Source organism: Mizuhopecten yessoensis, unplaced genomic scaffold (genome assembly GCF_002113885.1).
Source record: "Mizuhopecten yessoensis strain PY_sf001 unplaced genomic scaffold, ASM211388v2 scaffold11185, whole genome shotgun sequence".
NCBI lineage: Eukaryota > Metazoa > Mollusca > Bivalvia > Pectinida > Pectinidae > Mizuhopecten > Mizuhopecten yessoensis.
The window spans coordinates 1,966,250-1,985,787 of NW_018408922.1; the positions used below are offsets into that span (position 1 = coordinate 1,966,250).

The 19,538-nt window shown below is 37.0% G+C and overlaps 1 protein-coding gene across 11 annotated transcripts in view; it reads right to left on the reverse strand.

Annotated features, from left to right (window-relative positions):
* The window catches only part of LOC110440622 (kinesin-like protein KIF26B), a 306,581-nt gene that overhangs the window by 34,953 nt on the left and 252,090 nt on the right, over positions 1–19,538 (reverse strand). For all 11 annotated transcript variants that reach the window (XM_021483784.1, XM_021483785.1, XM_021483783.1 and 8 more), the window contains one exon: positions 17,749–17,917. In XM_021483784.1, coding sequence (XP_021339459.1) covers positions 17,749–17,917 — 169 coding nt within the window. The remainder of the gene's footprint in view (positions 1–17,748; positions 17,918–19,538) is intronic.

The window sequence follows — 19,538 nt, forward strand, 5'->3', positions numbered from 1 at the left end:
ATATGAAGGATTAAGGGTTTTCTGTCGTGTAAATCATAGCCGGCTGTCCAAGGAAACCTCTTATATTATATATATTTGCTCCAAGAAAAAAACAAACAGAGGTCAGACAGAATCTCTGGAGTCAGAGGCAAAAAAAACTACACAGAGAAATTAATGCAACTAGCCCTTAACCTAATGGAAAGGATGCAGTTTTGAGGGCGCGGCAATAGACAGTTATTATAGTCCCATCTTCGTAATTGGTAATGTAGACTTGGAAATGTGGAAAATGTCAACTGCAGGTCGGCTCCGGTCCGTTTTTTTGCTAACATGGCATGGTTTCGTACGTCTAAATGTCTGTCAAAGTTGTGAAAACTACGAAGAAGGCTGACGACTTTTCACATCTGTTTATGAATAAGCTAATATTTGCAGCCCATAGGAGGGCGCTATACATACATATGTACAAAATGAGCTCTGTAGTTATATTTCTGTTCAGCCTGGAGAACATATAGTATTGGAGACAGCATGTCTCTTTGCGAAAAAAACCACCCCAAACCAAACATCATAATTATGCTGCATGTCTCGTAAAATGCATGTCTGAGGTCCACTTCAGTATAATATTTCATAATTTGTATTCAGTAATGATTGTTCGAAAATGGAAATGAAAATAAAATGTCAACTTTGCAAAAAATCATTGTCGCCAAATCAATAACAGAAGCAAAATTGAAATTACATTGAGATGCAAAAAAAAGGGAAACAACTGTCTCCGAAGGCTAGACATTTTTTTTCCTGATATTAATGGGAGCCGCCACAAGGAACTGCAGTAAACAGAAAGCAAGAGATATGGTAATCTGATGTATTAGATATAAACTTCCATACGAAAGAGGATGAAAGTTGGCAGAAGCCTTTTTATCTATGTCCATTGGTTACTGTTCAGGCTCTCTAAACCCATGTACAGTTTTCCATAATACAATTTATGGACGTTTATTAGAAGTGGCTATACTGTAGGAAATTCCGATGATAGGACCGATTATCTATGAGAGCAGTTCTATAATCCTCACTGGGGATATTTGCCTTGATAAATTCATTCAGTGCGCCGACAGCAGTCCTCGATTCTACATATATATGCATGATTTTGTCCGTACTACGTTAGGTCACTGAAATTTGACAAGCATAGATCTATTAAAACGCATCCGAGTTATTTTCGTAGCTACGCAGGCCCATACAATCTTCCTGCTACTGCACCTGCACTCCGTTTTGTTGGAGCGGGTTCAAGTTGTGACTTTCTACATTCATACACCAAGTATTATTTCATTACCTCCGATAACCTAAGCCACTATACAATCTACACTAGCGTGCAAGAATCGGGCCATTATAGGTTCTGCAGGCAACATCCTAACCCAATTCATGTTTGTTATTTGTACATTTCCTCTTCTCTAGCTATTTCAGTTGCTGAAGACGCTCTGCAGTACAGCATCTTGAAATATATCCAATAGTTAATTTCATTTAAAATTATTACTAAGGAAACAGATTTTCGTTTTTTTTAAAGTAAATCCAGCAATGCAAATATATACAATGTATTTTCTGCTGGCAGAGAAAATGTATAACATACAATGTGATTTATACATAAACATGAAAATGCTCACATTTAATTATTTGTTTCATTCATCTCTGGAGACCAATTTAAGCAGTGAAAGTTTGATTTTTATTCCAAACCATATAACTGCCGGAGAGTGAAACTTAATTGGACTGTTTTCTTCGGGAGAGACATTTATATGGAAGACATCAGTCGATATTCTTTGAGAATGAAATTTTTATGGAGTGCATCATGTTATCAATCAGACAGCATCAATTTTCAACTAGTATATATGTATGACCATCACAGAAGTTAACGCTGCGAGTGTCTAGTTGTCAATCATTATTTGTTGGAGTTTATCAAATATACAAGCCAGCATCTACATGAAGTACATCTCTCAGTCATTCTTGACAGAACAATATCTTGTCAGAGTTTATTTGATTAGTTGTCTGTAGAAGCACTGCTGGGGGGGAGTAGGGGGTCGTGTCAGGTCTTCAGGGGGCTAGCTCATGTCTGGTCTACTGTACTTATCCTCATAAACCCACCTTCAGTCTAGGGGTGGAGGGGCTAGCTCATGTCTGTGGTCTACTGTACTTATCCTCATAAACCCATCTACAGTCCAGGGGTGGAGGGGCTAGATCATGTCTGTGGTCTACTGTACTTATCCTCATAAACCCACCTTCAGTCTAGGGGTGGAGGGGCTAGCTCATGTGTGTGGTCTACTGTACTTATCCTCATAAACCCATCTACAGTCCAGAGGTGGAGGGGCTAGTTCATGTCTGTGGTCTACTGTACTTATCCTCATAAACCCACCTACAGTCCAGGGGTGGAGGGGCTAGCTCATGTCTGGTCTACTGTACTTATCCTCATAAATCCACCTTCAGTTCAGAGGTGGAGGGGCTAGGTCATGTCTGTGGTCTACTGTACTTATCCTAATAAACCCACTTTCAGTCCAGAAGTGGAGGGGCTTGCTCATGCCTATGGTCTACCGTACTTATCTTCTTAAACACACCTTCAGAGCAGGAGAGTCAAGCTGATCATGTCTGTGGTCTACCATACTTGTCCTCTTAAACACAATTTCGGAGCAGGAGGGGCTAGGTCATGTCTATGGTCTACTGTTCTTACTTATCCACTTAAACAAAGATTCAGTCCTGGGAGACTTAGCCGAGATCTTTCTGGTCTACCATAGTTATTCTCATAAAACCACCTTTAGTTCAGGGGGATTACCTCAAGTCTGTAGCCTAGCTACCATAGTTATCCTCATAAACACACCTTCCCTGCCCAGGGGCTAGCCTAGTGTCTTTAATCTATTATACTATTCCCATAAACACACCTTCATTTCATAGTGCTAGTCTGCTTTTACACTCTTTCAGTGTAAAATTACCGTATCCAACCTCATAAACACACCTTCATTTCATGGTGCTAGTCGGCTTCAATACACCTTCAGTTTAAAATAACCTTACCCAACCACATAAACAGAATATGCAATAAATGGCTTGCTTGAGAAAGCCAAATTTTTATTGACCGACATGAAATACGCATGTGTAGATCACGACTGTATGTTTCGTATAAAACATTATTCATTCTATATGTCTGAGGAACAGTTCACACCCAGAACAGTCCCCTAGCTGACAATGGCTGAGGACGGCTCGCGGTAACACTGTAGCGTTCATGTACATATCTTATTTGAGAAAGCCAACCTTTCGCCATATGAAAGTCCTCTACATTATTTCCCATAAGGCAATTCCTGGAGACATTACTCAAGGACACACCGATACTCCACATAATTGATTATTCCAAGCGAGGAAACTTAAGCCAATCAAATTGGAAGCGTCCTCCACTTGGCTTTTTACTCAGGCCTTTAACTCGCTTTAATGTCACGTCTTAAGTGTCCCGGGGTCTTTGTTAAAATCCTTCCCCCACGTTTAGCGGGCAAACTTATCTACTGTGTATACAAGACACAATCGCTGTTTCCCTTAATTTGTAGTCAGATTTGTGAATTATGGCTGGGATAGCACCATTAATGCTTTTGATTGGCACATCGGTTGGATTAGAAAGGGTTGCTTATTTCATAGCACGAAGCTTTTACGGCCCTTTCCGATTCTCCCTTGCAGTAACCTTAACAGCGAATCCTACTCGGAAAAGAAAATTCCAGCTCGGTTTTATGGAGAAAGCAGTCAATTTTGAAGGGCAATATTTATCATTATGACTATTGGTGTGTTATGATCCATCATGTTATTGTCCTATTGATCAGGCTGACGATTCAGGAAGCTTGCTTCTCATGAATATAGTCGCGGAAATAATCTCAGAAATGTCCGGTCCGATAAACAACTTGTCTTGTGATATCTTGGCAATTTCCCGCCTGTTGCTGCGGATGCCCATTCTTGTTTCCACGTAGGTAAATCTAAAAGTGGTTTGTGAAATTTGTTTGAAATCTGAACAATAATGCTGATCCATGCAGATATTTTCATTTGAAAATTGTGATTTTTAGAGGGAATATTGATCATATGGTTGACATATATCTGCCAAAATATCAAATTTGTCGCTGAAAACAGTTATTAGGAAAGTACAGAAATGCTAAATATGTCATCTTTAACGCTACAATTTTTTGATGAAAGTTGATGTCAAAGCATTGAGGTAAAGAATTTTGTCTTCAGATCCCTGTAGATTTCTCACGGTAATCTATGAAACATATGTGACTGACAGAAACAGCATATCAAAATCTGGAGACGTAAAAAAAAATCAAAACTGAAGTTTCCTTATATATTGAGCCTGTTTTCTAATGATTACAATTTAGATTTGTTCTGCAATTTTTCTTTAAAGAAATGCATTTTTGACATATCTTTGACTGTTTTAATTACTGGGAGATGTCAGATGGAAAAACAGATTTGAGAAAACAATTATATTTTACTTTCATTCCATTCTGACCGTAATTACTAAACACAGTCAATCTGTCATGTTGGTTTCCTTAAATTCCACAGTTGTAGCCTTTTTAACTTGCGCTGACGTGTTCTAAGATAATGTTTGTAACTTACTATAGCCTATTGTGTCATTGCTTGTAAAAACCTGTCAACATGATATCCGTCAAAAAATCTACAATACATGGTCTTTTCTGACTAGCTCCTCTTCGGGAACAATTAGCCTCAAAATGGCAGCCATGATTGCTCGAGTTTTTTTTATATAGAAAAATTGTCGTACGTGAATACTAAACCGCCATGGTTTTGTTGACTTGAGTTTTATAGTATGAGAAGGGAAGATTTTATTACGATGCTTTATTTTGGTTTTGTGGTGAAATGGTTGATTACTTCAGTTTTTAAACAAATTATGTCCTTGTTCCAGCTAGTCATTCAAATCAGTCTTTTGTTTATTTTTAAACAAATCATTGGGTCCCAAAAATTCTTTCAGCTTTGAAATCTTATAATCATTTCACAGGAAAAACCTGACGTGTTGGAATTATCTATAGCAAAAGGGTGTGTCAGGCTTCAGAATGCAGCTCAAAACCAAATGAAATGCTGTCATCATGCAAATTTCGATTGTCCTTCATTATAAATTCCGAAAAGCAATTTCATCATTCATGCTTGCAAATCTTACGTGAACAATGCAAATTCCTATTGACACATATTCGTTGAGATGTGTATATTTTTATTACATATGGTCTACGAAATGGAAATATTTAAAACAATTCCGTTTCATATGAACGAAACCGTTTACTTAGCTCTTTTGTGCATGGAGATACAAAAGAAATTGGCCTATATAGGCTAACCATGATGATATGATGTACATGGGTTTTAAGGGTGCAATATCATACATATAAAACCTGCTGGGTATTATGTATGGTACAAATCCACTGTTTTAGAGTTTATAACCTACTCTAGCCCAGATGGCTCTGAGGAAACAGCCAGGATATATGTGTGTTCTCCATCCGGCCATTCCTAGTAGCTAATGTTGTATGCCTTTAATGGTTCCTCAAGTGTTAATATAAATGCTTTGTGCCAGAAACTGCTACCCCATATTAAATTGTTGCATCGACTTGACAGAATTCACACTCAGCATATTTTGTCCGTCCTATTCAAACATCATTACTGCATATATGCAAGCCACTACATTACATTGTAATGGTAATCAACGATATTTTGTTTGCATACAAATTGAAAACCATGTCTGACGTGTTTCTATTTCCATATCAAGTTCCCTACCCCCCAATATCCATTCGCATTAAGGCTTTTCCATAACTCAATTCTAACACTTAATTCACCCGAGCTGTAGGGTTTAATTTTATATCAACCAGAATCTCAAAAAACATATCATACCACATTTCTGGAATACGTTCCAGATAAAGTGACATTCTACGATGAAACTGATTCCGCGAAAACAATTAATGTCCCATATGCAACTCCTGCGATATAGATTTTTTCATATAATTTTTCGCCATGTGGAAAAAATTGGATCATGGGATTTGTCACATGACCTCAAGAATCACAGGTTATGAAGCCATAAGGCATATCTTTCTATAGAGTTTTTTGATAGCCCAGATACCCATAACCTTATGCCATATCCTGCCAACAGCAGGTATTAAAACTCTGTGGCAGAGAAAAATGAAGATGAAGCTCCAGAGATTGAGAGGCAATTACGGACTCTCATTATAATTCTGTATAGTTTGTACGTGTTAATTTTCAGCTATCTTGCACCAGATTACCCACACTACACCTCTGCAGTGGGTTTCCTGTGTTGCCACGGTTACGAGGATTTTCTGCGGCCTTGCTTGGTGCCAGACAGTCTTTCCTGGTTAGAAAGTGCTTCAAAAGTAAATCCAAATCTTGTCATGATTCTTTCAGTGGAGATTTTCACTACTTAAGCTTCAATGAGACAAACCAACTAGATACTTATCCTTAAACATTCCTATTAAACAAATAAGATTTCAGTAATGGTGCTGAATTCCACAGACAACTTCATTTTCAGTCAGTTATTTTATTCCCTATCCTAATTCTTCTTTCAGATTCCTTAATATTTTTTCTCAAATTTTGCATTCAAGATTCAGGTTCATATTTCCAGGCATAAACTAACACTTATAATACGACTATTTCTTATGACATTTGTGTGTGTATTCTTTGTGAAATAAATTGTCGCAACTAACGCCATGTTGAACACATTAGCTAGGCCTTTTGGTGCATGGCAATGGATTTAAGTGACCAATTAGATTTCCCAACCCTTCGTATCAATATAAACATACATCAAATAAGCATCATAGAAAACAATCTCTAACCCTAACGAAGCCCTAGAACAGATTTCAAAAGAATCAAAAATGACAATTTTCCCACCCCAATTTATGTTCATTTCTCAAATAGCTTAGACTGTGTTGAACTGTCATAAAAGCAACTGTGAAAAGTCTCTTTGAACAAAACGGTTCCCATGGCAACCATACGAAATAATTACAACAATTCTTTTCATTTGTGAAGAACAATTTAGCAATGAAATGTTCCTTAATCTCGCCACATTATCATATAGACTTTTAATGACCAATAAAAATCTGACCCAAAATATTCTATCCTTCATGACAATTTTTCCCACAGCCTTCATTTTTAGGAAAATGGATGGGTCAATAAAAACAGCCCTGGAACTGCCTCATTAGGGCCCCCTGCCTAGCAACCAGGTCCCCTTAAAACAATACCAAGCACACCACACATTTCAGGCAGGAAGTTGGTTGCATAATTTTACAATTTCATCGGCACTTTTTTTTTGGAATATCAAAATTCCTCTGCAATAGAAACTTCAAAGATGGAATTTTGAAGTGGGGAAAGACCCTTGGGCATAAATCAGCTCATGGTTAAAGGTTCTTACTGCACTTTGAAACACAGGGCACTGGTGGTGGTAAGGTTTTATGGGNGGGGGACACAGTGCTAGATCCCGAGGAGGGGGAGAAAAAAGACAATTAAGGCCTCCAAGGAAATGAAGAGGAAAGACACAATTTCGTTCCCAAGTGGGAGAAAGGGAAGGGATACTGTAATGTCCAGAGGAAATGGGATGATGCTAAAGGGACAATTGTGGCCCCCTAAAAGGAAAAGATGTAAAGAAAGGGGACACTTCCAGTCCCTAAAAGAGTTGGATGGGGAAAGGGGCAAAAATTGCAAGCTCTTGACAAGTAAGGGAAGGGATGAGGCAATTGCTAGTCCCCAAGGAGATGAATGAAGAGGGAGGCTCAACTGTTATTTCTAAAATGGGATGAAAATGGGAAAGGGAACATTACTAGCACCATGAATACATTCTCTCGGGCCAGACAATCTATTTAAGTGCAGTTTTCTAACCCATAGCAGAAGCATGAAAGAGCACATGCTTCTGCAGAAGCGTCCCTCCCCTCGTTCCTTAATGCTTTACACTTCCTCCCCCTGAGCCTGCACCAAAACGACATCTGCCCCACCCTCTTCCTGTGCATACAGCCAGAACTTGAAAATAATCTTGCAGTAATCAGGGACAATCACACGTTTAAACTGTTATGAAATATTTAGGAGTAGTTGATAATAGGAACTGCAGCCGTTACCACAGAGGGGGGCCTGAACTAACTACACAAAAATTCCTCAATTCAAATTACAAACTGGTGGTTTTTCTATTCAAACACTACGAATTGTCACAATTTTGTCAGCAGGAAATTTTCAACAACCACAGTGTCAATATTGCAAGGTTTAAGGGAAATCGTTTAAAAGAACATTTCAAACGTACCACGACAAAATTAGGTATAGCATGTGCAGAATTACATTTGAGTGTGCTTCAAAACTGTAATATTGTCCTTGAAAAAAGCATTTTTAAAACGGTTAGTTTTCAGAATGAGCAATTTGAATGTCAACCAATAGGGTTTCCCGCTGGGTACGTCATATTTATCATTCCTTATTTCCCTTGTAAATAAATCAAATGGATTTTGGGACCATTATGTTTCGCATTTTTTTTCAGTATTTCTGATATAAAGTCACTTTATTGCTGTTTTATTTATTCCCTATTTCTCTATCGAAAACTAAGATAGAGTGTTTCTGCCAAAGCTGGTGGTTTTTTTTCAAGAATGTGATACATTTTTGCAATAACCTATTACGTTACTTTTGGAAATTATTCAAATTACAATACCGTATCTATTATTATTGCAACACACATCTTCAAAATGCTGCTCCCTTTTTCTTTTTTTTATCTCCTTTTCAGTAAAATCTACATTAACTATCAAAGTAACAGTACTATAACATAAAAATACTGATACAAATATATGTAAAGTTAAAAAAAATAATTGTAAAAAGGATATCAAATGATTTGTTCTAATCAATTGATGACAGCCCATTCAGTTATGTCTTCCACTACTAAAGCTGGTCCATCATCAATTTCGTCTTGAAAACCTTTTTTCAAGTTTCAAAATCTTTTCCTTTATAGCCGGTAACCATTTTTTTCCTTTAAGAAAAATTACAAATTACAATTTTTTGTGCATGTGGGGTGTTTTTTAGAATTAATACGTGATTCGGAATGGGTGCAGCGAATATAGAATACGAGAGTTTTTCGCTAATTGATGCATATTGCATGAAAAAGTGCAAGTTTGCCATAACAATATCGTAATGCTGTGTTTTTATTCTGTGCCCATCTGTTAGTGAGTATATATGCTCATCAGAACAACAAAAACATTACAAAGCAATCAACTCCCCGCTATCCAATTTTCATACATTATCTTCGGTTTTATTAAGCAAAATCGGACACATCCTCATTCAATTTCCAAAGCTGGTGCATGTATTATTCATTTGTAAGCCTACAACATTTCCTCTATATCTGATGTTATCATCATTCTGCATAGAATCGCATTCTGCCGGTTTCGCAGAAAAAGCTTATATATTTATTATCTTTCAGCTTGTAGAACATAAATGTTCGAAAATCGGCAGTTGGGAAGAACACCGGAACTTATTTATCTTTTAGAGATAACAATTTGTATTCCGGAAAATAGCTTTAAAAACAACATCCAAATAAAACACTTTCTATTTTATCTACACGAAAAAAACCAACATATTTTTTTTCATTCGTTATGAAACTACTCAAAAAGCAGCCTGCAAAATCATGTATATCCGATTGGTTTTGTGATATGTTTTCATTAACATTTGAAGTTTTATCTGATAACAGTATAAAAATAACCGTCTGTTTTTCAATAGCGGAAGACGGGTTACGCAAGACAGCAGAAAGTGGCTTCCGATGCCTCCCAAGTTGTCCCCTAGGGTGCACCTGTTATAGGGGGAGCCACCTATGTTTTATCTCTGCAATTGACCTCTGACCTTCTGCCATAAAAAAATAAAACTCACCCCTGAACTTTCGTTCTGACACCCTATCCTACGTAAAAATACACCAGGGCCACGCAACATTTACATAACGGCGAAGGTGTGAAGACTTGGCACTGATCATATCGGCTTGAGCTAATAGCAGTCACATCGCGGCACAGGTGCATGTGGGGCTAGTTTCATCATGGGTTACTCTGCAGGAAATTCATCCATTCAGAAAAGTGTTTAACTGCTGATTTATAGAGCTTGCTCTGATGAATATATAGGTATCAAATTTACTGTCTATTCAAAACTATTTTCAGACACATGTCCATGAAGTAACGGGGATTTGTGAAGCCATACACATCAAACGCTTCAATGTTCCTATTTTCAATTACACTATATGCAAACTGTATGTAAAGATATTCTTAAAATTAGGTTTGAAAGGAAATGTTCAGGCCTACATTCATAAAACTGTCATTGATTTCATCTATCTAACAAAACCTGGTAGAAAATTTAATTCAAGAACAAAATTAATAGATATTTTCATTTGTAGGCATGGTAAGAAAGTTGTTCATTTTGTAGCGAGTCTTTCAGTAGGCTATGGAGAGTATGTTTTTGACTCCCTGAAATGAGCTTTAATGACACTTGGTTTTGAGAGGAGATGACAATTTGACTTTTTTTTTCACCCTTCAAATTGCAGGGAAATGGTAAACCGGTTTGACCTCTGATTTTGCTAAATGTCTAGTGAGAAACTGTCATCTGAAAACTTCTTTACCTGTACATAAGGTAGAGCTACAGGAAAATGACAATTCTAGTGATATTATTGACCTTTACTGAGAAAGGTCTAAAACAATGACTGTTATCCACTCTGACACAGAGAGTTATAAAAACCGATTCATCAGATTTTTCTGTCGTGAGATATGACGTTCCCCCTTTATCATGAGTTCTCCTTACACCAGGAGGTGGAGAACTTGTTCGCTGTTTGTTATGTTATGTTGTTACATAACGCAGTAACATAAAAAAGTTACGCTGATTCACGTTTTCTTCAGACATCTAACAACTGCCTCTACATGATAATTGTTATTGTCTAAGTTACTGCAAAGCTTAAAGAAGAGGAAGAACAGATGGACAAAAACAAGGAAGGATGATAGAAAAGGACAAGGTTAAGAGATAAATGCGTTCAATTATCTTATCACATCGCAAGCTGCTAAGGATCGCACGCTGCTTAAGATCATGAGGTGGTATTTCGGTATTTTGGGAAATGATGAAATGTTTTTTATATTGTGCCATAAAAATTCATAAGTTGATGATAATATCAACACATGGAGAGCCGTGAACCTGCAAGTGTTACATAATGGCTTTGTAACCCACTGGTTGCTAACCATCCTAACGACCATTTCTCCCTAGCGACCATTTCTCCCTAGCAACCAGTGGCCCCCACAACAGGGGGAGAACCTGATTAAGGGCTGTAATGAGTAACAGCCTGTACTGTAACATGGCCCATATAATGCGACAACTTATACTTTAATTATGTGAAATAAAATTTTGGCAGTATTCAGAAATACATTTTATGACCAGATCACATGGTTCTGATAATACAGGATAAGATTATCTTCCTTTAGCTCCGTATTAAGTATATAGCTATACCCTCCTATCACAGAAACAACACATGGTCAATTCACAGAGAAAACTTAAACTCATCGTAAAAGTCAACTTTTCTTTACCTCCAATTTTTTCCCATTTTCATAATTCACTGAACTCAACTATCACTTCTTTGAAAAAATATTCATTACAAAATACGATTTAACAAGATTTAAAATTATTACTTAGATATTTTTGTAATCTGAATCATTTTCACATAAATTTGATAGGATTTCTTTGTAAAAAACAATAATATTCAAAAGGGATTTATGCAAATTTGACTTTTATCTTTTATCATGACCTTTATCTAAGCAGAGGTCTCAGAGGGAATGTCATTGTCTACAGAAAATGCCAAAAGTCCTACATACAAGTCTGTTACCATGGTGATGCTATATAAGACATGTAAAGCCCTGGTATCAAGCCCTGATTGTATTGGCCCTCATTAGGCCTATCAAATTCTGAAGGAGTAGATATAGGAAACCACTTCAAAGGGGAATAACCCAGTGCTCGTGTGTTGACATACAAACCGGCATAATTCAACTTCAATAGTTCCCATGGCTGGTCCTAATTTTATACTGATTATTGTGATTGGTGACCACGAGCTGGGAAACATGGACATTATTGTACATGGCTTGAGAAAGCCTGGGTCTCCCGAGCTCTTGTTTTCTGTATAAACAGACCCCTGTTGGAATTTTTGTGGGTGGAGATTAGTTTTTGATGTGGGCTGTTGGCGAGCCATGTTGTGGAGCCATCTTATAATTAGAAGATTATTAGACTGAACGTTTGTGATTTTATTTGTTTTATCTGACCAGTCATCAACATTCTGACCACTGTCCACTGCAGATAAAGGAAATAAAGTCCAGCGAAATATGCACACTTCTCTGTCAGCTGATTTATCTTCGGCTGCAAACCCAAATTGCTGATAGCCAAACCATATGACCTCGGTAATTAAGCCCACTGTAGCGGGTCTTATTTCAAAAGGTAAACTGGCTGAAGAAGTATAAAACTGTCATGAAAATGAAACTGTTTTTCATTTCATTGTCTTTTTGTGGTCATTTTGACACGCACCACAGACAGTTTTCTACAGTTAAACAAAGATACTCATCAAAAACGGCCCCACACTATACTTCTAAACGTGGTGCTCTTCAAAGAATGTTCCAACGTGGAAATATCAAAAAAAACAATCCTTGATCCATGAACAAAATAAAGCAACATGGGAAGTCCTAAAAAAAGCTTGTTTCCAAAAATATTCAAGAGTATGACTATAAATGTCAAATAATTTTATAAAAAATCTTAGAGTATCGGAATCTACCTAAAATAATTTCGTAAATTATCACAGAAGAAACTTAAAAATTTCATATGAGGTTCAATGTTATATGATTATCATATATATGAGCAAATTGTGTTGATAATGTTATTAATTATGATTTTACGTCAAAGTCCTTTTTTTTTTACATTATTATTACCATAACAACAGACCAAGTCACCAACCATATGTAAAATTATATTAAATATACCTTAATAACATTTTTAAGTAGAATCAATTATACTCAAATATATCACTTTCCAAATAACAACATTCGGATTATAGTATACAGATTTTAGTGCAACCCCTATTTTCTTTGATAAAGCGTGTAGAACATGTTTAATTTCTTAGGTAATAAGAAACATAAGTACACTGTATCAATATACAATGTATGTATATAAAGTAATAAATATATTTTTTTCTGGGAGTTTTCTGAACATCTGGTAACAGTCAGAAAATCTACAGCCGTTTTATGCTAAGATAAAATTCTCACACAATTATTTCCTGTGACAATTACTTTTTCTAGTATTTCCAGTATTTCCATGTAATAATTACGCCTAACATCTGTTTTTTACTTGGAGCCCTGCAGTAAATATCGTCGTACACACATATGCTGGTGTACGGAACGGATTCAAATCCCGTTACAAAATGGCGGGGCTCAGGGAAGCTGTGGCAATAATTGAATTTGTATGTAATGTTCCGTAACTCTCGTCTTATGCCTTGGACTAAAATTTATTAGAAATTCAGGAATGTCCGCTTACTTTTGATCCAATGTAAATTGGGCTGTGATAACCTATTGCTTAATTTATAACAGTATAATTCTAATGACCTGCAACGATCCGGTGCAAATAAATTTGACATTTTTGGCAAACTTATGTCAAAAAATATTAATTTTCATGGAGGTTTCACACGATACCAAAACTTTGTAAGACTACAAAAGAAAGAAACACTTTTTCTTTTGCAAACTTTCTACAGATTGGTCTGTATTCTTCCAGAAATTAAAGATTAAAATTTTGGGTTAATCGTCCATTCTTAAGGAAATGACGACTTCATAAGACATTGCTATTTAATTTTTATTTCATGGGTCAAAAAATAGTGAATCATAAAGTGAAAACAACATCTCACAGATCTGCAGCTATACTCAAAAACACATAAAGGTCAATTGTAGCTATTAGACAGAGCCCCGTTTTTCAGTCGTTTCTGTAGAATTGCTCAGAGAAGCCGACGAATTCCGAAAATCTTCCTCGTAAGACAATCAAGCAGTATAGAGATGGGAAAAATGCATCTCACGCTGCTGTCACTTTCCTGGTCTTCCATTCCCCGTAAATATTTGCCCCCACATCATTTCTGCATTTTGCCTGGAAACCTATCAATGTTTTGGACAGATTGTTGCCTAAAGTTAAACATCCCCCCCAAACTTCATTCATTCTTTCCCCATATTCTATATTCCATGCTGACAACTGCTCCATCATCTTAGGGGACCACAGTAGGAGACAGATCTTACCAAAACAATTTTTATCATCATTGAAAAAATCAAATTATAAAAGATTTGGAATTCTAAACACAATATATTGGCTCAATTTACTCATTGCCTTTTTTGTTTTGTTTTATACATTTTTTAACTTTTTTTCTGAGGATAAGTTGACAGTTTACCCCCCTGGTGCCTCTGTTTGTATATGACACTATTGATGAGCAGTCTATCATAGCTCCACTGACAGACAAAGTGATAGAATAGATAGATCAAGATCACCATGTCAAGGTAAATACAGGGGGTCTGGGGAGGAGGGACCTGGGCAGGGGATAAATCAAGAAACAGGAAACAAGGAGGGGAGGGAGGAGTGGGGAGGGGCCACATCAACTCATGGATAAAGCTTATTAGCCAAAGTCAATATTTTAAGACCAAGGAAATGATGATGATGAGTGGAGTTATGGCAAGAGGAGATGGAGGGGGGGGGGGGGGTGTAAAGGGATGGAGAGGGGAGAGGGACGGGGAGGAGTGCACATGAGGTTGGGTGTGGTTGAAAAAAAAGGAGATGAGAGGTAGGGTAAAGGCAGTGGGGAGGAGGGAAGCAGGATTTAAAATGGGGAGCAAGATACAATGTTGTGTTCTCTGTAAATAATTTCCATGTGTGGAGGAAAAAGAAGGNGGGGGGGGGGGGGGGGGGGGGTAGATGGAGGGTTGAAGCTATTGATACAGACATGTATCTCATTTAGATAGTTGTAAGGGGATGGAAGGGGAATACAAATTGTGGGGGAGGCATGTTGTAGAGATAACCAGGTATCTACAACAAGGCTTATTCCATCCAAAGAAAACATACAAAGGTATCGTGTTCCAGGTGTCAGAGCCGAAGAGAAAACTTCCTGTTTCCGACACACACACACGTCATTTAAAAGGTGTGGAACTTCTGGCCACAGCTAACACTTCCCCTATAGGTGCCATGCATGTTGGCACTGCTGAATGAAAACAAGACCTTTTCCACCAAATCAGTATCTTTTCTGTCTCCATATTAAAACCCTATCATTATACCTCCACCCACAGACTTTTCATTCTGTCTTCACTTTGAAACTAGAACCACAGGCAATGATCATTTCACATGGGACCTCCTAGTGCTAATGAAACCCTATCAGCTATCAGAAGGAACCTTACCAAGCAACATTATCTGGATAAACAAAAAGACCTTCCCTTGTTCTTTTAACACAAAATTCTACCCTAATCCTACCAAAAATAAACCCATCTACATCTCAAATCCTTGCCAACTGCACATTTCTTGTTCCATTTCACCATGGCACATTTTTAAAAGTGTGTAAATTACAGAGAAAAAAAATCTGGAAACTTTTCGCTGTATTTTCTGCTAGGTACATTAATTGTATGTTTTGCATTAAAATATATCAAATTACACGGAGTAGTAACCGAATTGGCAAAGTGTATTAAGGCTGTGGTGTATAATTGCTAATTGACTTTCGGTCTTCAGAACCTCACCAATAGCAATAACAGCTCGGTATTACCATAGAATCGCTAAAGATATCTATGTACTTTTAGGAGCACGTGTGTGTAATTTGGATGCATTTAACACCAAACTCTTTGGAAATCTTTACATGTACGTCCTTAAAACCATGTGTGCAATTTGGCCGTTTTAAAACCGATCTCCTTGAAAGTGTACGTTGTTCATCAAAATAAACCATGCATGCAGTCTGGCCATTTTACACCCCAAACTCTTTGAAATCTTACATGGATATATCCTTAACCACAAAAGTCTCCATAAAAGTAGATAAAAAATTCCTGCGGTTTTCATCTCCAGTCAATTTTAAGTACGGGATAATTTGCTGGGCTATTAAGTCAAAACCTCAAGTCGGACTGGACTTGAAAGTTACGACAGGTGTCCGTTATCACAGGAAACTTTATATCATAAGATTCAATGTAGATGAAACACGACGTTCTTTATGACGATCATGGATGGGTATACATTCATATTTACAATCTTGAAAGAACTAACACATGCATTGACGGCTGAAAGTTTTCGTTACGAGGAGGTGCGTGATAGAAATGTGATAGAAATGTACGTCTAGTTTTATCATTTGATTATATAACATGTTTGATATTTAACAAAAATAAATATTGATTTTTCAGACTTGTTTGATCAGGAACCTTCATCTATCAAAAACTAACAAAATGACAAATGCAAACTGAAAGCGCCTCTGAAACTGTGAGGATACGGGGTATTGAATTAACCTTCCAAAGAGATGTTTATCAAACCGACGAAAACACATGCTCTTAATTGTATCTGTCAGAATTGGCTTTTAAAAGCATTTAATGTCTGAAAACTCTTGACTGTTAGAATCCATAAATAAAATTTCGTTGACTGTTCTTTGAAACGGTCATTACATTCGTGTTGGAGCAGCGGTCAGTGGGTGGTGCCTATAAAATAGGTCCTGTCCATTAGTCTGGCCACAGTCCACTTCCAGTGGTGATAGGACCTGTCTAGGTGCACTGACCAGCTGTGATAACACACCATGGGACCCAAAACTGTGAAACTTTGAAACAATCTGAGTTCTGGACGCATCCCAGCTCAGACAAAGTTGCATCTATATGTTTGAAGTGTCCATACTGTGGTTTATAGTAACTTTAGTTGAAATATCTAGTAATCTAATATAACCGTGAACTATTTCATTATGTTGAGTTCAGGGGAAGGGAAGGGGAATTATCTTTAAATTCTAATGGAATAGAAATTGCCATTACATTCTAATAAAACAGGAACTTTCATAACATTTCAATGGAACAGAAATAACAAAATGCTCTTAACCATGTATAAATGATTGAATTTTATGTGTTTTTGTTGCACAGTGATAATTTCATGTGAAGAGTTTATAATCCTGTAAAATGTTCTTCAAAAAGCGTGATTTCTTATCCTGTTGATAAAGACAGAACTAAAACAAACGCAACAGACTTTTAAGACATTTGCTCCCCAAGACAGACAATAGCCACGTTGCCCCTCCCAGGGGGTGGTGATGACATGCCTATCTGTGTGCCCTGTTTTTTTATTAGGTGGTGATGACCCCCTGGGTTCCCCAATGCAACCACTGCATGACCAGTGCCCATACATTCACGACAGGCAATTTGGCCAGACAGTTGGTCAGTCTACCAAGAAACAGTTGGAGTCCTGACTGGTCAGTTTCATACTGTTCAAATGATAGTATTGGGTGTTCCCAAAAAATAATCTGAATATGCGCAAGAGATTCGGGGTCTGTGCATGGTTTCTACAACAATTGTTATGCTTATTGCAGATATGCTAACCTGGCCAGTCTTTTCAATGACACAGAGCATTTCAACCCAAGTCATCTTTGATTACATTGATGCAATAATGCTGTTGGTTGCATGGTATAACATGTTCCTACTATGCATCATGTAACAATGGTTTTCATTGGTAGATTATCTGTATCAAGCCTTTTGATTGGTCACTGCAGTCACTAATACGACTTACCTTTCCTACTCCAGGTGTCTGTAGCCGTCCAGCCATCCGTAACAAACATGGTGGGGCTGGGGGTGGGGTCATCCGAATTATTTCATAAAACTTGGTCGGAAACGGTGGAGGTTCTGGTTCTGGGGGCTGGTGTAATCGCTTCTTTTTCTTACTCAACTTCTGTGCTGCCCTGTAAATACAGAAGTTTCAAACCACATGAAACCTACATTTTGCTGAAGTCTTAGCATCATTTTGTTTTCTGAATTGGTAGCATCATTTTGTTTTCTGAATTGCATATGAAAATATTTGTGAACCTGGTGCATCTGGACACAATGATCTTGAACTGTTGCTTTTAATGTTTATGTACAGGAATTTTACCGTTTGCTATTGTAGGCTATTATTTGAAAGAACCAAAGCACCATATGTTTTGAGTTTCCACTGTAAAATTACCAAACATACCGTAAATGACCTAATACTACCAGCATGCATTCCCTATTTTTTCTGGTCTGAAAGTTTCAACCCATCACCATTATACACTGACAAAGGGTCTTTTATAGATATTTTTTAAAGAATTTGTAAATTTCTGCAATCAACCTTATTTTCAAAAGCTGCTAAGTGCCCAGAGCCCTCATTAAGTGAAATGTGGCAAGTTTTAATTTCATCACATAGTAGAAAAAGAATAAAAGATGAAAACATTTTATGTAATGCTGACAGAACTCTTAAAAAGACTGACGTTTCTTAGCAAACAAGCTTGATTTATTTGTTGATATTGTAACAAATATTAAACATCAAAACACAATTATTATATAAACACAAAAAAAAATTGATAAAAATTCAACAGATGTGTGCAATGAAATGAGGAAAATATCTTTGTAATTTTAAAAATCTGACAGAAATTGGAAATTTCCCAAAATGGAATCTGCTGACCTGTAACACGGAATAATCTTAAAAATGTTTGTAAGCCTACACATTTCTAAATAAAAAAAAAAATCTGGAAAAAACCACCCCCTCACGATTTTAATCAATACACATTTTATTTACACGCTGGTTTCTGGTTCATTAATGAACATCGTATGCAGCGCTAGGTAAGTGTTATGATCGTGTTTTGAAGGTAGGGCCCATGCCGACATCACAAGTCGTAACAGCTTTTTGTGTACAGCTGGTTTGGTTTTAGCGTTTTACGGCAAGTCAATTACAGTAAGTCCCGCAAAGTAAGCCAAGGTAAACGGCTCCGTAATTACTGACAGAAATACGGTAATAGGTGGGAATATCTCAGCCATCAGCTCTTCTATGCTTTATCGTATGTAAACGGTGTAGATTCATTAAGAATGAAATACACAAAACCGCCCTGCACCTTATCTGACAAATACTCGTTGCCGCGGCAGAATAGATATCGAGCTGATTTTCTCATTCTGACATCGTTTAATTAGAAACTACGCGTATGTAAACGGTTCATTATGTCGCTGCAGTCCTCCATGACTAACATAAACAAATTTAATCGTGTTGCATGATGCTAAACAACTTATTACAAAACTGGCCAATTTTGAGTTTCCATTCTCTCTAACAAGACACTTCATCAGAAATAATGGTAGCTAATTAGCCATATTGTAGAAAAGTTATCATCAAATGGAAAAACTGATTTGTATTCGACAATCTACGCAATGTTTCCAAGCAACACCTTACATCAATACAGAATATTTCAAATATAGAATGGGGTGTAAAATTTCAAAATTTGTTTTGTGTTAGAACTGGTTATGGCAGAAACTAATATGTTTGAAATATAATGGAATACAATTTCAAAACTATGATGT